At 44.4% G+C, this 23,923-nt stretch overlaps 2 protein-coding genes across 2 annotated transcripts in view; both read right to left on the bottom strand.

Annotated features, from left to right (window-relative positions):
* The window catches only part of LOC144723468 (mitogen-activated protein kinase kinase kinase kinase 5-like), an 84,752-nt gene extending 74,203 nt beyond the window's left edge, over positions 1-10,549 (bottom strand). The window contains exon 1 of the mRNA XM_078602246.1: positions 10,245-10,549. Coding sequence (XP_078458372.1) covers positions 10,245-10,352 — 108 coding nt within the window. The 5' untranslated portion in view covers positions 10,353-10,549. The remainder of the gene's footprint in view (positions 1-10,244) is intronic.
* Positions 10,550-15,287: 4,738 nt separating this feature from the next.
* LOC144723728 (uncharacterized) lies at positions 15,288-23,681 on the bottom strand. Its single transcript, XM_078602664.1, has 4 exons — positions 23,671-23,681; positions 22,279-22,470; positions 20,209-21,138; positions 15,288-17,896 (listed from the first exon to the last, which is right to left on the bottom strand). The coding sequence occupies exons 1-4, from the start codon at positions 23,679-23,681 to the stop codon at positions 17,767-17,769; spliced, it is 1,263 nt and encodes a 420-aa protein (XP_078458790.1). The 3' UTR covers positions 15,288-17,766.
* Positions 23,682-23,923: the final 242 nt, after the last annotated feature.

The raw sequence follows: 23,923 nt of genomic DNA, 5'->3' as shown, positions 1-23,923 counted from the left end.
GAGCGCCTTCCCATACCATGCAGGTCACGGGGGTTATTTGACGCCACTTCACCAAGCTTGTCCGGCAGCGCGCATTCGTGATGGCATAGGGCACAGAAGTGGGAGCACAAAAGTACAGTGCCGCAATGGCCATCGCGTAGGCCCTGCAAGCTTCTGACAAACTGTTTGCGCACGGTGGTCACCCATTCAAGCGCCATCCGCGCTCAACAACGCTTAGGCTTCAGAGTCACGATCATATGTGGCGCATTCCGAGGGGATTCCATCATTATAAGCATTCACAAACTTTGCAAAAAACGTCTCGGAGACGAGTGGAGGCACTGGTGACCACTCGGGCGGTACAGTATCACTGTCGTCCACTCTGACTCTCAAGAGGGCATTGGGGGTGCGCTGTTGCAGCCACTTTGTCTAATGAAGATCCACGAGTGGGAGTTGGTGAGACAAGTGTGGGGGAAAGGGGAGGGTAATGACTGTCCACACGTACATTGGCCACTTGCAATGGATTTTGTGCCAACGCAGGCAAGTAGTGTAGTTTACATTCGACAGCAAGCGAAGTATCACAACCAGAATCCTTACTCATACCGGAGGAATATCCGATGAGCTATGAAGCTATTTTTCACAGATGTCCACTAAGGGGCATGTCATAACGTTAAAACAACAAACAATACAAACACAAGTTGGGACTGCAAATTATAGGCAAGGTAAACAAATCATGATTTAAAGCTTTTGTGACTGCAGGGATTCATATTCTTGGTTCTTTCGGTAAAGTCACGTAGAAGGGAAATAATAAAATAATATAAATATAAAACAATACAAATTCTCACGATGTTTCAAATTTCAAATTTTCTTGCTGTGGATTTCACACCTGATGATGATTTCTTGTGTTGCAGTCGAAACGTCGTGAGAATTTTTATTGTTTTATATTTATATTATTTGACTATTTCCCTTCTACGTGACTTTACCGAAAGAACCAAGAATATGTAAACAAATCACTTTTAAAATATATACAAAACTAAAACAATATTTTACTAGGTGAGGCCCAGTAAGCCATTAGCTTCTTTTTCAGAAGGGACTTGGAAAACAGTGATAGGGCTTAACGACAAAAAAAGCTGCCCGATGAAGATATGCTGAACATCTTACGATTTGTTTAACACGTAGGCTTACGATCTCCATGTATGATGGTCTTATGCGGGTGAACCTTATTGATTTTTTTTCAGCCACCAAAAGCAAATGCGTTGCTGAAGATGAGACATTCCCCTGCAGTGTAAAGATTTCCATAGGACCACCTCGATTGTAATTGTCATCTAAACCTACAATTATATAGAAACCGACAGAAAACCCAAGACACACAAACACGGATAAAATGTCCCACTCTAGGATGGTTATTTATACGTCCAATCGGATAAAAGTATTTGGTTTTATATATTTTATCTCATTTTAACTCAATTTTATTTCATATTTTACTGTCACGTGAGCTAGGCAACTGCAGTAAGTCTGGTCCACAGTATATTTGATATAAATGGATGTTCCTGTACATTGTCAAGAGATGCATATAATACTAAGACTCTATAGACATCAAAATTCTTTTTATTTGCCATTAAGTGTGAACATATAATGTGTAGAAAAATACTGGTACAGTATTATTTATATTAGTATATTCTAGGGCAAAACGTAGTCAAACTCGAGTCAATAAATACCCAACTAGACATTCCTTTCCTCTGCAGTTATATACCAACCACAACTTCCTAAAAAAGAATGTCAGAATTAAATATATAGATCATATTTAACTTTCCATTACCAAAAGGTTAATGATCTCAAACAATTGAAACAATTACACAACACTATGCACCTATGGATAAGGATATGAGATCACGTTGCTTGTAATTATTTAAAAACATAAGAAAGATAGACGGTGAACATGCATCAGATAAACTCCCTACTAAGACTAACACATGTTCATCGACAAGACACGTGCTGAGAGCAACGATAATTTAACGTTTTTACAAAACTAGTCGTGGATCTGCCGCCTAATGGGAACAACAAATTCAAAGACAACCACATTGGAGGTGGAGTGATCATTTCAGAGCATTGTATTCTGTTGTTGCGGATGGCAATATCTTCAGGAGCTGAAATCCACCGTCGATGTCTGCAAGCAACGCGAGAAGACCTCAGCAGAAAGTTCGTGTCGTTCTGCAATAATCATTATCCCATCGAAGGAGTGCAGACGAATGGTTCACGTTATGGACGTCGTTAATGGCAGGTCATGTGTACTTTAGATATAGAAGAGACTGCAGTAGAATATATCTGGAGATTACAATGCGAGTATTAGGTGGAATATTCTCGGTAGTAGACTGCGTGTGGTTGACGATAATGATGATGATGATATCTTTTCAGAAGTTCAAGGAAAGTCGGCCCAATTAGTTTTTCTTCGGTTTAATTTAGCGTAGATTCACTGCACTTGCTGCAGCAGTTATCGTTTATGAAGAGAAAAAACAAGTTATTCATCATAATGCACTTTTCCAGATTACAAGCAATCCATGCCAGACAGAACAGGCATGTCAAAGCAGCGCTTTCATAGTCTAATGCAATTAACAATTAACCAACTTGTAAGACTGTGGAGCATATAAACTTTATTTTATCAAATGACGATTACTTCATCAGAAACCTGCCTCGTCAGTTTAAAATAACGCCACACGTTTTTGGCGTATTACTCCTATTGTTAATAATATTCCTTGGAATATTACTTTCTAACACAGTCGTAATCTTGTGCTTACCAGGTCAGCTCAACTTCCTAATACTATTCTGAACTATACTTGATCCCTGCAAAATTAGGGCAGCTGCAAACCGATCTGACTCTCGTTATAGCTGCACATGGTGCAACGATAAGTGATAACTATCCCACAATGACAGTCGCACTTATCGGTCTGCACACTTTGCTGGGACACAGCTGGCTCTGAACTACATTAGCAGCTACGTGTTTCCATCAAATTGTGGAATCCTGTTTCATCTATGTACGTGTACATTCAACTTCTTTCGCACCGTACGTGGACAACCGTGCTCCTATTTAAATACCAAACAGCAGCGTTATCACCGATTTTGCCGGCGGAATCGGCATTACGCAAGTGCAAATGATTGTATACATTTTACAACATTCAACTGTTCATGTTATTTGGATATGCGTTGTTGTGGGATATTTTTTTGCGGCAAATGCAGTGGCCTACAGGAAATGATAGAATAAGTTGATAAAGGATCTTGAAAAAAAGGCCTTAAAATAAATAAGAGTACAGGAAAACCGAATTTTGGTACAAGAAGTCTGCAAAACAATTTCAGATATCTCTTGCGAGGGATTAAACTGGAAAAGACGTCGGAATTTGTACGTAGGCTCATTATTAAAGGTGAAACAAACACCAACATGATGAACAAAATATACCGGATAGGAGCAAACTGGAGTGCTTTTGAAAAACAAACTCTCATAAAAAGGAACATACTAATGGACCTCAAAGAGATAGTTTTGAATACGTGTAAATTAACCATTATAAGATTTGGTTTAGTAACATGGACATGGAACAAACACTAAAGCATGGACAGGACCATGCTTAGAGTTAAACTTAGAAATATAAAGAAGAGCACATGAATTATAGAACATATGCAAATTGTACATCATAGAAACAGTGGGAATTGGCAGAACATGTATCTTGAATTACACAAGAGGGCTTTGGCAGGACAAGTCGTGACTCGTGTTCGAGACTAAGGACAGAGTGGCAAAGGAGAGAATACGTCTGAGAGACATCGACCACAGAGACAGAATTAAGAAATCAGCTCGTGTGGATGGACTGTTGCATCGCAGGGCTGGTCGAGATGACAACCACTTGGGAAGGCCTTCATCCAGCAGAGGGTTTATCATGGCTGACGACAATTTAAAAACTTGAAACGGACTTGCATTTTATTGTTGTTTTATAATTCCAGAACTAAAAACTACAGTTCTACAACAAGAGTATATTTTAAATGCAGGGTGTTACCGCATGTAACAACTTTATAAAACAATATCCTTAAAGCTGGTCATAACTCTCTTAAATCCTTTTAAAAGTATCCTGTTTAAAGTGAGCCGATGCGTCTGCCGATTAAATCAACATATCACTTGCTGACATTTAGTCAGCCTGATACGTTGCGTAACCCTGAACATCTCCAGCAAAGGGCATTTAAACACAACTGAAATTGACTACGAGAATAAGGAACACGCAACAACAGTAATTACTACACAAAAGTCAGTAGTTTCTCGCGATAACAAGTTAGCGTGTTTGGAGATATTTTATTGGTGCTGCCTACTATAATCACTCTGCTCCCCCCCCTGTACAGTGCCATTGTCTTATTCAGAGCAGCTTCAAGGCAACCAGAGGTCAGGATGGCCCCAATGTTGACCTGCTATCAATCAGCCCGTGCGGGCAGTCGCAAAAGCGTTTGCGCGGCAACTAAAAATGCGAGCACGTCACTAAAGACAGAATGTTGCTCTGCATTCGATCGCAACATTCCAATAGTCTCAAACGCCATTGTGAACATAGCGGCAGTATTTGTGCCTCAGTTGTTATTCACTTGTGCTGTGTGTGTGGATGGTGGTGCAATATAGCCTCAGTAGAAGAGGCCACATTTTGCATGAATAATAGAAGGCATGCATGTGGGACGGAGTCAGGCTAAGTGCACAACGGAACCCGCAGCCTCAGTTAAGTTCCTTATCTCAGTTAGCATCAGTGGCAAACACCCAATAAACTCCCTTCACAAACTCCCACCAACCAATCGGCACGGCGTTATTGGGGATGCCGACATCCAACAGCAGATAGACAAAAGGCCATATGACATTTAATTTAACATTATTATCAAAAGTAAAAAACACCATGTGAAGGCAAAGAGACATCACCGTAATAAGGTAGGTGAAAGAAATAGCTCAGTTAAGCCAAACCCAAATCGGACAGTAAGGCTCTACCGTAGCGTAAAGGAGAGCACAGCGTTTCAGGAGAGTTTGTGTGCAAAATAAAATAATTTGCCATCTGTGGTACACCAAAAAACATTTGCATGTGTGAATCGATGTTATGCTTGTCTAACAATGCTGACTTTATCAGAAAAAAACTATTAGTGAGAGACGCTTTTATTAAGTTGTATAGCAAACATTACAGAAATGTGCTGCACCCAACAAAACCACATGGAGGCTTTTATTCCCCCCACTCACCCAATCAGTATATTATTAAGCTCATTTATACACACAGTGCAACCCCATTTAGCTGAAAACTATTCGGCACACAAAGAGCCTCCTATCTGCTGTTCTGGGGGGGGAGGGCAGAGCATTACATTTTAGCAAGCGGCAAAATCTGGCCACAACCCCAGCAAAAGTCAAGAGCTTAACTCTTGCGAATAATTGTTAAACGCGATAGCTCATGGGTTGGATATTTAAAAAAACATACCAATTGGATTCAGACGACAAATTCTCAACATTTCCAGCCAGGCACAATTGAGAAAAGGTACTTCCCCGTGAGAAAAGACATTTTAAACTGACAAACCCACGCGTTGACCCCGAGACTTGCGGAAATAAAGCCCACCTGGAAACCAATTCACACACACACACTTCTTCTCTGCACTCGGGGAGAACCTATACCGACTGCCCTTCCGGCTGCTCACAACACACACAAGGTGGTGGTGGTGGCCCGATTTGCCGGAACTTGTGTTGTTCGAACGGGTCGCTTGATTTCAGAGTGGTGCCCGGGTTGAACAGTGTCAGAAGAGGTGGAACGGGAATACAGCGGTGCACGTAATGAGCCATAACACAACACAGTACAGTACTTCTATACAGTAGAGCGCACTGTAATGTTTGGCAGTATAGGACACATTTTTGTAAGACTGCTACTGCTAAAAATGTTTAGATTCGTGATTTTAAGGTCAACCTAGGCAACAATGCTTTGCCACACACAAGCAGAACAAGTTTACCAAGAGCAACGTGTAAAATCACTGCACTCAATCTCCCTGTATTTTCTTTAACGCTCGTACCAATTGCAACTGTAAACCTTTAAATAGTTCAGTTTGATATCACAAGAATGCTTAATTGTGAAGCCGTATCACACTTCCTCACAGTGTTGTTGACTGGAATTACAAACCCACAACTTCTGGAGTTGTTTGTGAACAACTCCTGAAAAGAATAATCACTTGCTTAATACCCGCCTAGGTAATCTGGCATACTAGTGTGCATGTTACAGGCCTGTGTAACATGCACACTAGAAAAGGCTACACATCTGAAAGTATGCTATGTGAGAGACATGACATCAAGTTGGGAGACAATAGGTGAATTTGATCATCCAGTTGGACCAAAGCTATTCGAATGAGCTAATGCACCTCAGCCATTCAACAACTATGGCATAATGTGCTTGGAGCTCAGTAAAACTTGGCGTTGTACAGTGCTCAAAGTAGCTGAAGGTAAAACAACCGAGGCCCCACACCCATTATTCAATCGGCAACACAAAACAGCATAACGCCTGGAGGGTAAATTGCAAACTAAGAGACACACATGCACAGTATAATACACACGCAACAAGTACATGGCAGTCTTGAGGGATTCTGAAAGTTTTGTTGACATGCTAAAAAGGACTCGAGAAAGAACACATCCAGAACGTTAACAACAACCACAACAACATAAGACGATGGGGTAGGTATCATGTAGAATACAAGCCCATGACAAAGAGGCTTATGAACATTCTTACTCCATTGTAGATTACACTCAAGTGAGCAAAGCCACGTTCTCTCCGAGGAATCACATCAATAACCTGAAATCCCTCCAGGATCTATCTCCTCGGCACAAACTCCACAAGTGACAATTTTTAAGAGCTGTGCAGACGGGCAAATGGCTTGCTCGAAGGCGACGTGGTGAATAAGCCCTCAGAGCTGGGCTTGTTTGTCCCATTGTTATCACTCTTTCCAAAACAGGAAACACATTTGTTCCTCATTAAAGTCGCTGACAAGGATTAATAAGGTGGCAATCAATTTCTACTTTTTTATTTTAATGATGTCCTCTATTTTACCACATTGAACAAGTCCTTTATTTAGCCAGGTAGGAACCAAATGAGATTGTATTCTGATGAACGACCTTCAGTAAACCAAGTGACGGTTCATTCAAACGACATCTTTGAATCGACAGCTCACTAATAAGGTCTTCAAAAGCCAACCTTCAGCCAGGAGTGCCTAGTTAATTAAGGAAACTTCTCACACGATGGGATTCATCACGGTGGATTTCCTGGAACGCGTCTTACTGTACGGTAACCCTATTACTAAATGTAGGCAGGCACCAGTAAAGCCATGTTACTAATTTTCCCGTGTGTAATCATCTTACCGTTATGCAGGATGCAGGGCTTGATAAGGCTTAATGCTTACTTTCATTTTTAAAAAGTCAAGACGTATCCTCCCCCCCCCCCCCAAAAAAAATGAATGGGAAAAGACCATGTCAGCAATTCACTGCGGTTACTGGGAGTCCAGTGGAGACAAAACGTGCCACAAAGCCACACAAGGACAGTGCTATAATTTCAGAGACTAAATCAACAAAATACATGGTCGTTCAAAGAAAGGAAATGTAAGTACATTTCCTTTTGACACACAAAACATGGGATTGTGTTACGTTACTTGAAAAACTTCATATAATGAGTAAACAGATCATTACTTTAAAAAAAATCACCTTTCCAATAGTAGAGTACAGCACTTTGCTTTCCCGAGGTAAAATCATGAGTTGCACGAACGTAACTTTTAAAATACTGTATAGGGCTATTGCTACATCACTCCTAAAACCTTTATTAGACTATTTACCCATTAGAAAAAAAACCTAAGGGCTGTTTGACCTCCACTTTGCACAATGCTGAGATTGGCTTATGGTGAAATGAAATCAATGCCTATATAACGTGATGTAACTGGAATTTTCTGTGTGTTCCAATATCTGTTCGTGTCACATATCAGCCCCCACACAATCGGATTTTTGATGTTGTCCAGTACTTACATCCGCCAATGAAAATCACCAATGTAGTACCAACTCTTTTACAGGATGGAGTGGGTGGTAATGTAAATACAAATTGTTATGGTGGTGGTGGCGATTCTAAGGCGGTACACTGTACTCTGAACTCATCGACATGAATTTTATTCCTGGCCATGACTAAGATAAGTGGGGTGGGGGGTTAAATTTCAACCGGTCCTTGGACCTACCGCCTTCAAAACAACCACACTGAGAATGGCACACGGTGGGATTTCGTAAACAAACCCCCTATACATTTACACGGTGGATTGACAAGGGATCGTATATTCCATGGGTTGGGGGGGGGCAACATGCCCTCTTTTGTGCCCTCAAATTTGGAGGCAGCTCTTTCGGATACCTCAAGTTCAAGCAGCCAACACCTGACCTTGAAGGTGTGTTTCTTACTCTACTTCTTACGGTGTCCTACACCGAGAGGTATCGGGTTTGAAACGTTGTCCTCATGCCAGCAATGGCAGCAAGTCTCACGCATTGTTGTCTCTTCCATATTTCCATCTTGCAGTGCTGCACAGTGGAGGTCAAACAGACCTTGGATTTCCCGATTTCCTTGTGGCCACGGACAAGTCGTCTCTGACTAACAAAGGTTTTAGAAGTGATGTAACATTCTGTGCAGGATTCGTTCATAATTCACGTTAGGTTCACGAAACCCAACACTCAGCAAGATCAAACCTCGGGAAAACCACAGCACTGTAATTGTACTTTTAGAACGGTGACTTTTAAAAAAATTATACAATTACTTTACAACAGAAACAATGTCGTTACATGTGTAACAATCATGTTAATACTGTAGCTATGATTAGTGTTGTATTGGTTATAATAATTACATTGCAGTAGTTATGATTTAGGCTGTAATACATGTTGTGTAATACACTAGTGATAATAGTATAGGGATAATAGTAATATTGTAATGTAATCATAACAGTAATACTGCAGTTGCTAGGATAGCTATACTGTATTGTTATAGAAAATATTTAGAATTATAATACATCAGTGAGAATAGTGCCCTGTAGATACGACAGTATAATACTATAGTGGTTGTCCTGTATATACTGTAGTGATTATACTGCAGTTCTTTGACACAGTAAATGTCATCATAACACATTAGAGCTCTAAAACAGGTACATGTGCAGTGCTTGTAACAGCCACCCTGGGATTATCCTCAACGTGCCGATAACTATCATAGGAGCATTCGACTGCAAGTTATAACAGTAGTGCCTGTTAAAGATCAGCAATTACACTGCAGTTATTATAACACGCACTTTGGCTACCATACCGATATCACACAGTCGTTACAATAGTAACTACTGTAACTATAACGCCTCAAAGGATATAAGAAGTTATAGTGGAATGGCGAATCACATTGCAGTACAGAACTTACAAGTAACACCGCCGCAGTTACAATAGTAACTATAATACCGTATAACAATGTACTGTAGAGGAGTTATAACGTAAGTATTGTATAGATGTAACATTGTTTGTATCGTGAGTAACTGCAGTGCTCTTAACTAGTATTGGATTGTTTACAGGATATACATGCATTGTTATTATTCGCAAATGTCTTCATTTTTTATACACTTGTTCACCACTGCCAATGGGTCACCACCACCCAATAATTTCTGTTCAACTTCTAATGATTGTATCGTTCGAAGCACCCAAGCAAGTGACACTTGGGTTCACAACAATCACAACAGCTGCGGTAAAGACAAAGCAGCTACGACACTTAACTTGAACAACGATATCACATTTTTATTTAAAGCTTTCTTGACTGCACGGATTCATATTCTTGGTTCTTTCGGTAAAGTCACGTAGAAGAGAAACAATAAAATAATAAAAATAATACAAAATATTGTTGCCCTTCTACGTGACTTTACCGAAAGAACCAAGAATATACAACGATATCAAAGTGACTAACGACACAGTAAGCGCTCCCCTGTAGTTGTAACAGGAGCGCCGTTCACGGCTGAGTTACTGAGTAGAAAAGTCGCAAGGCAGCAGCGATGACACCGGTGACCACAACCATTGTAACAACAACACTTGTGGAGATCAACTTGTGGGGATCAACTTGTGTTCAACTTCATTTCGCACATCGGGAGGACTTGAGGACACCACGAACAGCACCAGCAAGCCGCAATGTGCGTGTACAGCGGGGCAAATCCGAAGAGCTCCGAAGCGCTTTGTCGCCCATGGCGGTACGCACCTTGTACACGTCCCCGTAGGTGCCGCTGCCAACTCTCTGAATGAGCTCGAAGTCATCGTGCGGATTCTTCTTCGATATTTCCAAACTCCCAGACACTTTGGACGTCATATTTTTTATAAAAAAAATTACAGATCTTTTCTCTCTCGCTCGCTCACTCAAAACAACACGAACGCTTCGTAGTCCCGTGCGTTGTTGCTTGTCATGTGCTCGCTGCCGCTTGTTCGATAGCTTTCGTAGCGGCTCCGAGAGAGAAAATAACAAAAAAACTCCGCCGCACGTCCCCAGCCGAGCGTCGAGCGCCACCAACTTTGTTAAAGTGCGCCTGACGTCACTTCCGTCCCCCGGGGAGAGGGGGGGGCAATGGGGGCGTGGTCACCTAGCGTCACGTGCTATGTGGTCATTTGCATATTCCGGGTTTATTTTTTTTTTTCGCGGGGCTGGGTGGGGAGGGGCTGGGTGGGGAGGGTGGGGAGGAGCTGGGTGGGGGGTGGGAGGGGTGGGGCTGGGTGGGGAGGGAGGGAGGGGCTGGGTGGGGAGGGAGGGGCTGGGAGGGGGGTGGGAGGGGTGGGGCTTGGTGGGGAGGGGCTAGTCACCCCGTGGTGCCCTTATAAAACTCAACGTTTAACCTACTCACGCCGGCTTGTGCCCGCCCTCACAGTCGGGCATATTCGCGGAATACACCACGCCGCCGTTGACCCTGCAGGCCATTGACCGAGCAACCCAACGTTACTACCAGCTCCCTCCGCAGGGATGTGTTACTCACTCTGTCTATTGTTGTATCCTAAAATCTTGTAACTCAATTTTAACCCACTTCCCAATGTGGTATCGACTGCAAACTTGATATACTTATGTCGTACTGATGACAATACTTTATTCCATCATTTAAAACAAATTAAACATTATTTTTAATGTTATGTTTCGGCTTAGGTCTAATTGTCCACGGTTAACTCACGTTGGCTGTAATTGTTACGTTGTGGCAAGCTTCGGGGCCACTCCTTGAGTCGTGGAGTTCTGCCATTACGAGTACATTTCATTAAAACGTGTTTTAAATAATTTTTTGAAAAAATATTACTTATTTATGGCTAAGCCTCCTACGTATCAAACTGTAATGCTCTTTTCTCACAGATGTGTACAAGACGTTACAACAAAGAGCGATACAAAACAAAAGTCCACTGAGCTCATTAGCTTCCTTTTTCAGAAGCGACCTGGCCACAAATGAAAGCTCAACAGCGGCTTCTCGGTCCTGTTAAGGCCCCAGTGTTAAGGCAATTGTATTGAATGAATGTTGATGGATTAAGCCGATACGATAGTAATGATAATGACAAGAAAACACTCAACACGTTCATCGCAATAACAGCGGCCTTAGGGGCCGTCCATAAATGACGTCACGCGATTTTGGACGATTTTTGACCCCCCCCCCCCTTCGTCACACGACGTCACAAAAAGTCAGACCCCCCTCAAATATGACGTCACAAAGCTCTGCCCCCCAAAAAAAAACATGCTTCAAATCGCTTTAAACTATTGTCATTGTAGTGCGTATTTAATGTGCCGCTGCACTCTGATGTTGTAGGAGAAAACATTTATTAAAAAATCTATGTAATTAAGTGGAACGTGTTGTCTATATTTATTTCAAGTTGCGCATTTTGATGTGACGTCACATTTCTCACCCCCCCCCCCGTCACACAAATGTCTGACCCCCACCCCCCTATAGCTGCGTGACGTCATTTATGGACGGCCCCTTAACAATGAACAAATATATGCAACAGCACAAATAACGCTAAAAATCAACATCCGTCAAAAACACTGTGGCCTTCAATTGACAAAAAATATATATAATAGGCGACGTTTCGGGCAATGTACATTCTCCATAACACATACATGAATGCTTTACATATATCATGCACGTAAATAATTTCAAAATAATGGAGTTCATCTTTGGCTATTAATGAGGGCTCTGACACGAAACGTTGCCTACGTGCTGATGGTTTAGTCGCTGTTTGTGCTTCTGCGCCACTGGCAACGCAGCAGCAGCAGCAGCATCGTCACCACCACGAACCGAACAATAATAATGTCAACGTTGTCATTGGGTGAACGTGTCAGGTTAAAGTACAAAAACCGTGATTTTGTATAACCAAAATCACGTTTTGGTTACACAATTACAATCATCACCTGGGTCACCGAAACGTCAAAACAAATAGCATGAAAAAGACTCCGGGCGGCACCACAAGCAAGCAAATAGAAAGCAGCAGCAAAAATAATTCTAAAACAGTGCATGAACAGAACAATAAACATGTTAAATAAAATGGATTTCCAGTTGGCTTGGGCAAATTACTTTTTAAAAAAAACATTCAGAGTCAAATTAAGACACAAACCCATCAACAAGTAGATTGAGGGTGGCTATTGGACTACAATAGTATGTAAACAGACGAGGACATATGCCACATGCTAACTGCAAGTCATAAAAAAAACAGACAGCTTAGCAAACGCATTGTGATTTCAAAGGAAGCGTAACAAAGGACATGTTTAAGGCAATGGGATTCCGGGTGTTTGTCAATCCACTGCTAGATGGAGGCCTCTTCCACGCCATGCGGGTTAGCGAGGCTTGTTTGACCACGCTCCAACCAGGCACATGTATCCAAGGTTTGACCCAAGCTCTGCAACACATGTAAAATACGCGTCGAAAGGTGCCATGGTAACGTGTCCTGCCAAAGGCCACTTACTTATCTCAGCGATCAATATAATCTAACCTGCGCATGCTCTCTACAAAATTAAATTGCCACGTAAATAATTCAACCTAATGTGGTCAGGTTGATTGATGTTCCAGCACTCACTGATTCACTGCAGTCACTTAGCTCACCTGCGGTCAGTCCCCCCCCCCCTTATCACTCTACTACAGCTACTACAGTGGTTACCGTTCTCGTGAGTTTCACTCACCGATTCCTCCACCCATGCTGAGGACTACCAGACTGACTATTTGTCTCATCCACACTCTGTTCAACCACCACACTGCAGGCCACAACAACAACACACTCACCCACTCATTCATTCACTCACGTACCCACTCACCCACTCACTCACCCACTCACTCACTCATTCACTCACGTACCCACTCACCACACTGCAGGCCACAACAACAACACACTCACCCACTCACTCATTCACTCACGTACCCACTCACTCACCCACTCACTCATTCACTCACGTACCCACTCATGTACCGACTCACCCACTCACTCACCACACTGCAGGTCAAAGCATTCCTCTCTCTGCTTCTTCCCTCAAAAATGCTCCACGTTGCCTCAGTCCCCAAGCTCTTTCAATCTTGCTCAATTCAGTAAAAGCGTGCTGACTCTATCACTTGCAACGTTGATGGCGCTGTTTGTTGTCCAGCAACTGCGTGTAAACCATTTGTATTGCACATTCCCAGACAAACGCATGCCGACAAGCATTTCAGAATCCCTGCATGTGTGTTATCGTTGATAGGGCTTCAAACTCATGTCGGTCAGTTCGAGACATGCACTTGAACAGATGTTGGGCTGTGATAATTCCCTATTTAGTTGCATGGCTCTAATACGGTATTCATTGAATTTGCAGTCCCGTAGTAATCCAATACTGAAATAAGGATCCCCCACGCAATATCAGCCATGGGAGTTGTTTTAGCATACTTCACCAGACTGGTAATGGTGGCTTCATGAAGGCGGGGCGGGGGGGTTATGATATCACTCACCACTGATGCTCACCATAGCCGGGAATGGAACACACAGTATAATAACAAGGCTTTGCTATCCTGATGATTCTTCATGAAAGTGAAACCTTATATAATTGGTTCGTAGCTGCCTTGTATTATGCAATAAGTTGCACTTATTAGGCACCTTTCACTATGTCTCAACGAGCGTACAGTGATGCAGTTATGCCTTTACTTAAACATCATTTAACATATTCATAGCCATGTAGGGGTCAACAAGAGCCCATACAGATCATATTTTGCCTAACGTGGTTCTTTAAAGAGGAAGAAACTCAGAGTAGTTATCAGTAGGCCCGATTAATTTTAAAACAGCTATAAAGAGTTTACCCAGGTGTATTTTTTTGGGGAACAAGCCACAGACAGCGTTTTGTTTGGACCCACGTATTGCAGCGGCAATGCAACGCACGTGCGCCCCCTACGGCGTGCACTGTGTCCCACTGAACGTTGTTATCACTGTGATGGCTCTCGACCAGAATGACCAGAAAGGAGGAACAGTTATATGGCAGGATGCCCCCAGCCCCTCCCCGTTGTGGGATAAGTTATATCAGAGGGAAGCCTTCATCCAGCAGCGGATAGGCAATGCCTGATGACAATGATGACGGTAAGGCTCAAAGCGTAATGTTTAATAGAACAAAAGCAGGTTAGCCCACATATTTCAATGGGCCACAAGAGTCTTAATATATCCCAAGCATGGGGATAGTTCTGCAAAACAAGAACCACATTAATATTTGTAGTATAGTCCTTTTTTATGCGGAACCAGTGGTAAAGTGGCTTGCACACTGCGAGAGGAAATGTGTGACCGGCACTGCAATTCCAGGCCATTGCTAACGGTGGCGAGTGGTGTCTGAACCTATAATTTCGGTCCTCCTATCACTCACCAATCTGCATTGGCCAATGTGGTGAAGTATGGACAATCAACCACATGACCAACATCGCAGCATCGGGGAGGCCTCAATCAACAAGGTGAATTGACAAAGAGCTGAACGTAATGATTTCACACGTTTTGCAGTTGTTTGTTTCATTGGTATGTACAAGAGTACTTTATACAACATATAGACAACACTGAGGCACTGCGATGGCAGTGGTGCACAAGCACAAACAGCAAAAAACGGAACAAAGTGCGTCAATAATGGTACCAAGAAGGGCCATTGCCTGAAACGTCGTGTTTTGCACATTCAGTGTGAGAGCAGTGTTGTTGATGAATGCGTTGAGTTTTATCACTTTACATGAAGTACACTTTGACTATGGCACACAGTTTTAAATCTAACACAACAGAACAAACAAATTGGAAGGCCTGCCATCAAACAATCTTTATTTCCCTTTCGACAAAACATACAAAACACGGCGCACCTTTAAAAAAATTATCCAAATCAATTTTGCAAGCCCTTGATTAAAAACAGCTTAAAATAACCGAGACTGCATCGAGTATCTTTTTAACAAAAAAGGTAAAGTGACATTGCATTTTCTAATGTCATGAACAAGCATGTTAAGTTGTGATATACATTCTGGTCAAATCTGGTTTGACAGTAATGGTCACTGTATTTATGCACCCAGAGGGGCATACCAAACGCTGGTGTTTGGACAGTGTTGAGTATGAAAATAACGATTACATCAGTGCTCACGTGTAGTGTGGTAACCGCTACACAGAGTAACATGATGCGGATTCCCATGTGGGTGTTTTTGTACTTATAGAGTTATGTTACATATATGAGTCTGGTATTTCATCAGAGGGCACGTTAATCAAAATCCATTCTTGTTAATCTCCTATGCTGCAATGTCTCGGCTCGTCGTTTCATATAAAACCACGCTCGCCAGCGTGGTAAAACGCAGTCATATAACCACCACGACCCGCAAGGCATGGCGAGATCGTCATCCAGCAGTAGACTTGACAAAATGGCTATATTTGTATTGAACACATATGCAGACCGCAATATACACAACTTCCTCCACTGACATACGAGTCACAGTCTGGCCAAGGCAGAATCACGTTTCAAGTTCAATTGTTGCGCCACTTTGTTTACAGGTAGCCCTAATAAGGTGCCCATCACTTGACCCCGTGAAGGTTTGATTTATACATATGTATATATATAAATTACCGAAATACAAGGTACGAAAGTTTCAGTAAGGTGCACAAGATTTATTATTTTTAAATATATGAACCTGAACCACAATGATTCATTATTGATTGTTGGGCCAGATAGCCACGCGTGAGTAAGATACCAATGTCTGTCGTGCACCCTCCTCCACCTGACACAGGTAAACAAATGACGTTGTCACGTGGACAAACATGCCAGCACACTCGGAGTGTGTTGGAGGGCATCCTCACACATTTAACAAATTACGCCACTTAACCCAAAACTCGAATATGAATCATATTGGCGATGAGAGCCCTGCGTAATGAAAAAAGCCGATATTTTTTTCTCTCCACTAGGATTTCTTTAACAAGCAACATTGCCAGGAACAATCAATGGCTATCTTGCTGCAGCAAAAGGGAACTGCGTATTTTCCTAAAACCCATTGCTGGGTTTCAGTTCACTTTTTGTTTCAATAAGTTCCTGTTTATTCACGTGAAAATCGTTTGGAAACGCAATCGGGGAGATAATATATACACTTCCTTAAAAGTATCCCACCTTCAAGCTGCATACAATTTTTTTTAAGGCGTACTGTATCATATATGTTTAGCTTTTATTGAATAAATGCACTGAGCACAGAGCGAAGAGGTTTTAAATCCATGATGGAGTAGCCCTCAAAGTTAAATAATTCCGAACAATTTATATATTTTTTATTCAAATTAGTAATTGCTCCTACCCTTTCATGGAAACCCAGTGTATGATTGCGTGGGGAGGAATCCAGGAGTTTAACGCGTAAGCTTTCGTGACCAATATCATCCATAATACAGGGGGTTTTTGGTGTTAGATCGCGTAAAAAAGCAGCTGTATTATATAAATACAGCCGTGTTATTTATTTATTACAAACACCACGACCTGGGCTCAAAGCCAGAAAATCTCAATCAAGATTGGGCAGCGTGTTTAGTCCGTGTGAGTCCTCTCGCCCGCCCGCCGTTCACAAGTTGAAACATCCTACAATCGGTCGCTATATTCACGGCACACTTGGCTGGGAAGCAATCACTTCCTTCCCCTTTCTCTCCCTACGGAATGCACCGCTCATCACGGTTGCTACCCCCCCCCCCCATCTTACGGCAGTCACCTCATTCAAGGGGGAACGGCGCACACAGCTGTTGGCTTTCTGGCTCAAAGGAGAGGGGCAGAGTGCGTCCTGGTTGAGCGTGATTTTCAGCCTGGATAGTGCCTGGATGTGCGGCCACCATGCATACGGCTGTTGTAGGGATGCTTGTGGGTCTGTGTTGTCAGCAGCAAAAACATAATGATTGTACGGTAATGTCATTGTCTGAACAGACAATTGAGTGGCTAACAAATCTAACATTACATCTTTAATCCGCTGTTATTAATCCATACGAAATAAGATCACCTTCACATCACGACTGTGAGATGAATCCACCGACACGTGTCACCCGAGACTTGAAAACGCGAGGCGGTGTGCGTAGACTCCCACGACCGAAGCCACGAGCCGACGGTGGAATAATTTATACGTGCAGTACCCTACGCAAGATATACTTTACAGTACCCGTATGTACATTTATACACAGTGAGTGGTGGCATTTGTGATTGCAGTGTGCACTGTTTTGAAAATCTTCATTCCATTGAGTCAAAACACACAGATTTCTGCCTTGGATCTTCACTGTTGCGTCAGTGTTTGTCACACAGCGCTGCATGGCTCCCCGCAGTCGAGAAAGTCCTCAATGCGCAGGTTTCCAATCCCCAGGGCTCGGCTTGGCGTGTTGCTCCGTGGTCGGCTGACAGGCGGATCCGCAAAGCGCACGGTCGAGCTTTGAACACAAACGTTCAACATCATCATCATCAACATCATCAACAACAACATCATCATCACCATCGCTATGGGTGGGATTGATATACTCACACCATCGCTGATGAAAGGGCCTCGGCTAAACTAAGTTACTTGAAGCGCATCTAGAGGCTAATTTGCCTACTCATCCACGTCTTGGAAGAGGCAGGAGTAGCAACACCTTACCCCACCACATGCAAGACATGCCAATCCACGGTGCTATACCCATTTATACTCCTGGGTGGAAAGAGGCAGTGGCACGCCAAGAGACCAAATGGAAAAGGTGACCTGTGGATTGCAGTGTGCAAACCATTGCACCACGGCAACATCCACTGTTATGAGTGTGACATCAATTTTTCTGTGGTCAACTGATTATAATTTTGTATTACTTTCTCTCAATTTGATTCCGATCGTGCTATGGGCATCATGTAACGAGACAAGGTAACCGTTCGGATATGGCCCATGAAAGGTGATATCGCAGAACTAATTATGACATCGTTTCAAGTAACCTTTCATCTAAACACTAAAGGGGTTACTTCCCCAGACAGCCTGAAAAAACATGTTTCGTCACACGGCAGTCAAAGCAATGTTTTTCAATTCTCAGGCCCAGAATTTTACCAATTAAGTACTAAACTAATTTGACGATGATGGGGATCTTTGTGTAGTTATTGATTATTGGGCTGGTGCCTTCAACTCACTAACGCAGAGAGCATTGTCTAAGCACAGGTGGCTAGAACTTGAATTTGAGCTCAGGTTTACAGCGATGCTGGCTCAGTACTCTGCCTGGCTGATAATTAAATTGAAGTGCCAGCGAATGTTTGTACGAATGTTGAACTACTTTTGCGCCGTACGTAGCCAACCGTGCTAATCAGAATGACAGTGGGCACACACATTTTCTGTGATTATTCACTAACAGCCGCAGCAGAACAAGAATGTGTTATGAGGGGAGGAACAGGCATGCCTGACTAGCACAGTTGACTACGCACAGTGGGTGGATGAGGCGCCTGGTGTGATCCTGCAGATCACGTGACTCTGCAGTCATCAGGCTGGTTCCATGCCACAGAACATCAAGAATATGCCAGCTACAACGCCACTCCATATTCTACATGCTGTCTGTGTAGGATGTATATTATTAATAAATACATCAAAACTATTTTCCTCTAAATTTGCATATGACCCAAGCGACTGGAAATGCACAAGATAATTACTATCTGGATAACATCTTCTGTCATATTGACTGGAGACACACACATCTGGAATGTGTCCAGTCTTGTCAGATCATAGAAGCTAAGCAGATTCGAGCCTGTCTCGTGCTTGGATGGGTGTTATAGGATGTGGGGCTATGTGGTGGGAAGCATAGGACAGTACAGACAAATCCATACTTGTACTGTATTTATATGCTCCCACGTTTGTGCTCCCTGCCTTCACCAATCTCCACTGACCAGCATGGTGAAGTATGATCAAACATCTCTCATAATCTGCACAGCGCGGAGAGGCCCCCATCCAGCAGCAAAATGACCTCCCAATTTATGTCGGGGAGAAATGTGCTTGTGCTCAACGATGGCCTTACACACACTCTGGCGCTGAACTTACAAACACTATGAACAAAACTTTTTAAATATTTTACCAGGTAAGACCCACTGAGCTATACAGCATTTTTTTCAAAAGCGACCTGGCCACAAATGATAGCTCAATGAAGTGGCTCATTATGTGGAAATGCATAGCTGCCAAATACTCTAAAACGCATGTTTCTAAATGTGGAGGGAAAGCCGGAGGACCCCAAGAACATGCAAATTCCAAATATACAGGCGTCAGGGTAGGGGGATCGAACCGACAACCTCATGTCCACCAGGCGAGGGAGTGAACAACCTCTCCACCGTGACGCCCACGTCAGCAGAGCCTATGGGGTGGCCCGCTTGCTCAGAGGTCATAGCATTGAGCTGGCACCACTGAGATTCTGGGCAGCCGCAAGTAACTAAACTGGATTCTCAAGTGCAGTGAGTCACCATTGATTGCAAACAAAAAAAGCATCTCGTACAATTATTTTGCTTCGAGCGTAATTTGGTCGTGGGAATTCAAATATTAGCTTGGCTGATCTGCGATGAACGTTTGTCTCGGTGGCAGGGCGTGTGTTGTGAAGTACTGCCCTCTACCGTGTGGACCTGAGGTCACTCGAAGGGATCTCCGTGACACCCGCACTCCTCTGCATGGGATGGGTATTTAATTTCATGACGCTGACAGCACAATCGGGAGAAAAATCGGGGGTGATTTTTTTTTTTCAACCATCAACCTCACCTCTTCTTGTTGAAGAGCTTCCGCAGGGAGTCCCTCAGCCCAAAGCGGCCGTCGTCATTCCTCGCCGGCCGCTGTTGTGACTTTCCACCCCGCGTGGGAGTGGCCGCGCGCGCCGCCCCGTCGCTGCCGTCCGCGGCACACCCCCGGCCGTCCGGCGCACGCTGCCCCACGGGATCCGGGTCCACATCGGCCACGCACACCGCGAGGTTCTCCGTAGTCCGGCTGCGAGCCAGGGAGCGCGCGAAGCAAGACTGCGCGTAGCCGTGGTCGCTCTCCAAACGCGCGAGGATGTCTTCCTCCGACACACCGCACCTCGACAGCCGCCCGGCCAAACCTCCGTTCCTCGGCGGTGGCCTCCGCCTGGACGTGACCTCCGTGGGGGGGAAGCGGAGGCGGCGGGCGCTCTCGCCGTCCGTCCCGTCCCCGTCGCCTAGCACGCCGTACTTGGCGCGCGGCGGAGAGACCGCGGCCCGAGCCGGTTGAGCCGAGGTCGCTTCGAGACTCGAGGTTGAAGAGGCGTCGTCGGACTGGAAGTCTAGAATTGAAGCGTCCCGCATGGAGTCGTCGTCGTCCGCCTCGTCTTCCGGTCGCTTCGCGTCCGAGTTGGCCTTGAGGCCGGGACGGCCCGCCGACGGGTGGCCGTTGCTGGCGCCCGTGCCGCCGTCGCTGCGGTCGCCGGGCAGCATCCTCGTGGGGGTCCTCGCGCCGACTCGGCCGCTCGCCAGCAGAGAGGCCCAGCTCTCCGCGGGGTTGCCGCAGCCGTTTGCGCTTGCGGAGTTCTGCTCGCGAGCCGGCTGAGTCCTCTCTTTGGAGCGGCCGACTGCCGTGTGCCTGTGGCGCGTCCGCGTCTTCTCTGCGGCCCGAACTTTGCAGGTCTCACCTCCTTCATACGGCAAAGCAACCGGGTGTTGCTTGAAATTCTTGGTAGATCTGTCCATAGCAACAAAGAATATTTGTTGCGTTAAAGTGGCACAAATGTCCCCCAACCAACCATCGCAACTCCAAGCCCTCCTGTGTGTTAGCCCCCCCCCCCACACCCTCTCCTCCTCTTTAACCTACTCTCACGTTTTTATTTTAAGAAAAGAACGGCCACCCCTATAACATACGAACGATGAGCTCTGTAAATAAGGACATGTACGACCTATGACGTGTGAATATAGAAAATGTGAATAAAGAAAACTTGTTTTCATTGTACGCAATGCATCGTGACTCACGTTCTGCTGCTATGCAATTTCTTAAAAGTACATAGAGCACAATATTATTATAGGTTGGAATAGACGAAAAGGTTATTGGCTCAGAAGACCTCTTTCCACCGTCTAGCGGAAAACTAGCACTCTGTGCAGTGCCTCCTGCCGGAGATGCATGGAATTAAGTGGCATTTACATTTCCCCAAGAGAAAGTGAAAGTACGCGGTCAAATACAGTGCACTGCACCTGCACACGTTGTACAATGTAAATATATTATCAGCCATGTGGCACATGAAGTATGCCAAACCGGAGACGAGATACATTTATTATTTATTTGTGATACATCTGATGATTACATAGATTGGTGCCAGAAAGATGTGGCACTACTTGAGCCGATTGACATAGAGAACAGAGGGCAGTGGAAACCTACGGACTATCTGCCCATGGATCGTGATGATGATGAAGATATATCTGGCAGTGGTGTTAACAATGCGTAGATTAACATTAGCGCATGGAATAGGTATGAAAGAATAAATGTTTTCCGTATACGTCGTATGTAATTGGTTCATGTGACCTTTCCATCCACCAGAGGTCGCTGCATTAACCACAATAATGTAAAACGTGTAACTTCTGTCATTGAAGTGCAAGAGGGACAAATCATCGGTGTTTGCTAAATACCTGTTCTGCTTTTAAAATTGTCCTTACCTGGTAAAATAAAAAATAGTTTAATAATGATCATGGGGGGCGGGAAATGAGGGATACCACATTGGCTGCGGCGTGCCGAAAATATTCCCCAGGGTTGCGCCCGTTCCGGAGCGTTCCGGCTGAACCGAGGCACAGAGGAGCGCAGGGGCGTGGGGGAAGGGGGGAAGGTGGAGTTCACCTGCACGCCTGGCTGGCGGAGGAGGAGGAGAGCGAGCCGGGCTCCTCGGAGTGGACGCCGCTGTCGGCCGTCACCTCGCTGCTCCCGCTCGGCAGGGCGTCCGTGCTGCTGCAGCTGGAGCGCGGGGACAGCTCGGGCGCAGCCGCGGCTGCCGATGCGGCGGCGGCGGCCACCGCCCCGGCAAACAGAGCCCTGAGCGGGGGGGGGGGGCCAAGAGGACAAGCGGTGAGGCCGCTGCCGGCTGGGATGGCTCGTCATGCACGGGTGGCGAGGTCTGGGGCCCCACTGGTGAAACAAAACAAAACTGTAGCAAGACTCACATGCACATTATAAACATTGTAAACCGCATACGCCCCCCACTCCCTCCAATATATTTACCCACCAGGCTGCCACTGGCTGAGGCCCAACCAGATGTGGGCCCAAGGAAGAAAGCTTCAAACTGGCTTCTTTGATATTTCAGTTTCTCTCTTTCAAATATTATTTTCACATCTAAAACCCTCTCAAATCAGTGTTCTTCATTGCAAGGTCCGCGGGCCACTGGCGGCCCCTGGTGACCTTTACGGCGGCCCCTGAAGTGCGACCCCGAACAAGACACAAATGTGAAAACAGCCCATCGTGCTGCCAAACCCAATGGTTTCAAGTGTGTGGCGGCCCTCACACTGATGTCTAATCGGCGAAAGTTGCCCCCCTCTGAAAATTATTGAAAGGCACTGCTCTAAATGAACTGTCTAGAACTACCTTGAGCAAAGGTCCTTCTGCTAGCAGTGGTGTGAGCAAAACAATTTCAGAGCTGCACCTTTACCTTCTTTGTTATTCCAACTGGGATGGGAGTGGTGGGGCAGTGGATCAAACACTGCGCTAAGAACCAAACGGTGTGAATTTGATTCCCACCCATGGCGACAATTAGTGCCAAATAATATTAGAACTGATTCTGGGCCAGTTCAGATATCACCAACCTACACTGACCACCGTGGTGAACTCTGGTCAAACAACCTCCATGTAGAGAGCACTGGCATGACATTATTAGTAGTTTCGATTTAAAGCTTTCGTGACTGCAGGGATTCATCTTCTTGGTTCTTTTGGTAAAGTCACGTAGAAGGGAAGTAATAAAATAATAAAAATAAAACATAATAAAACAATTCTCACGACGTTTCGGCCACAACGCAAGCAGCCGTCCTCTTCGCCTGAGGACGGCTGCTTGCGTTGTGGCCGAAACGTCGTGAGAATTGTTTTATTATGTTTTATTTTTATTATTTTATTACTTCCCTTCTACGTGACTTTACCGAAAGAACCAAGAAGATTATTAGTAGTCTATGATTATTTTCCAATTATGCTGCTGGCGTGCTGTTATGAGAAGAAGAAATTTTAATTTTTGCGAACTCTTGCAGCTACCGGTGCGCCATCTTGTGTCGAATACGCTCAGAAGATGACATCGAAGTAATTCTGACGTCACTTCATCGGGCCTCTTTTACCCATACTCGTGGCACACTTTTAGCGTCCGGCAAAGAGTACACACCCCATTTCAACCAACACTGGAGTAACTGAATAAAGTAAAACAACTAATTAATACTATGACTTTTTTTTGCACAGGTTGAGTGAGGCCATGAACTCACTCTGCATGAGGGCCCCAGTTTAACCATGTGTG

This window comes from Lampetra planeri, chromosome 18 (genome assembly GCF_965212315.1).
Source record: "Lampetra planeri chromosome 18, kcLamPlan1.2.h2, whole genome shotgun sequence".
Classification (NCBI taxonomy): Eukaryota; Metazoa; Chordata; class Hyperoartia; order Petromyzontiformes; family Petromyzontidae; genus Lampetra; species Lampetra planeri.
Note: the sequence above shows the minus strand (reverse complement) of the source record. Positions and strands in the feature narration are given on the sequence as shown.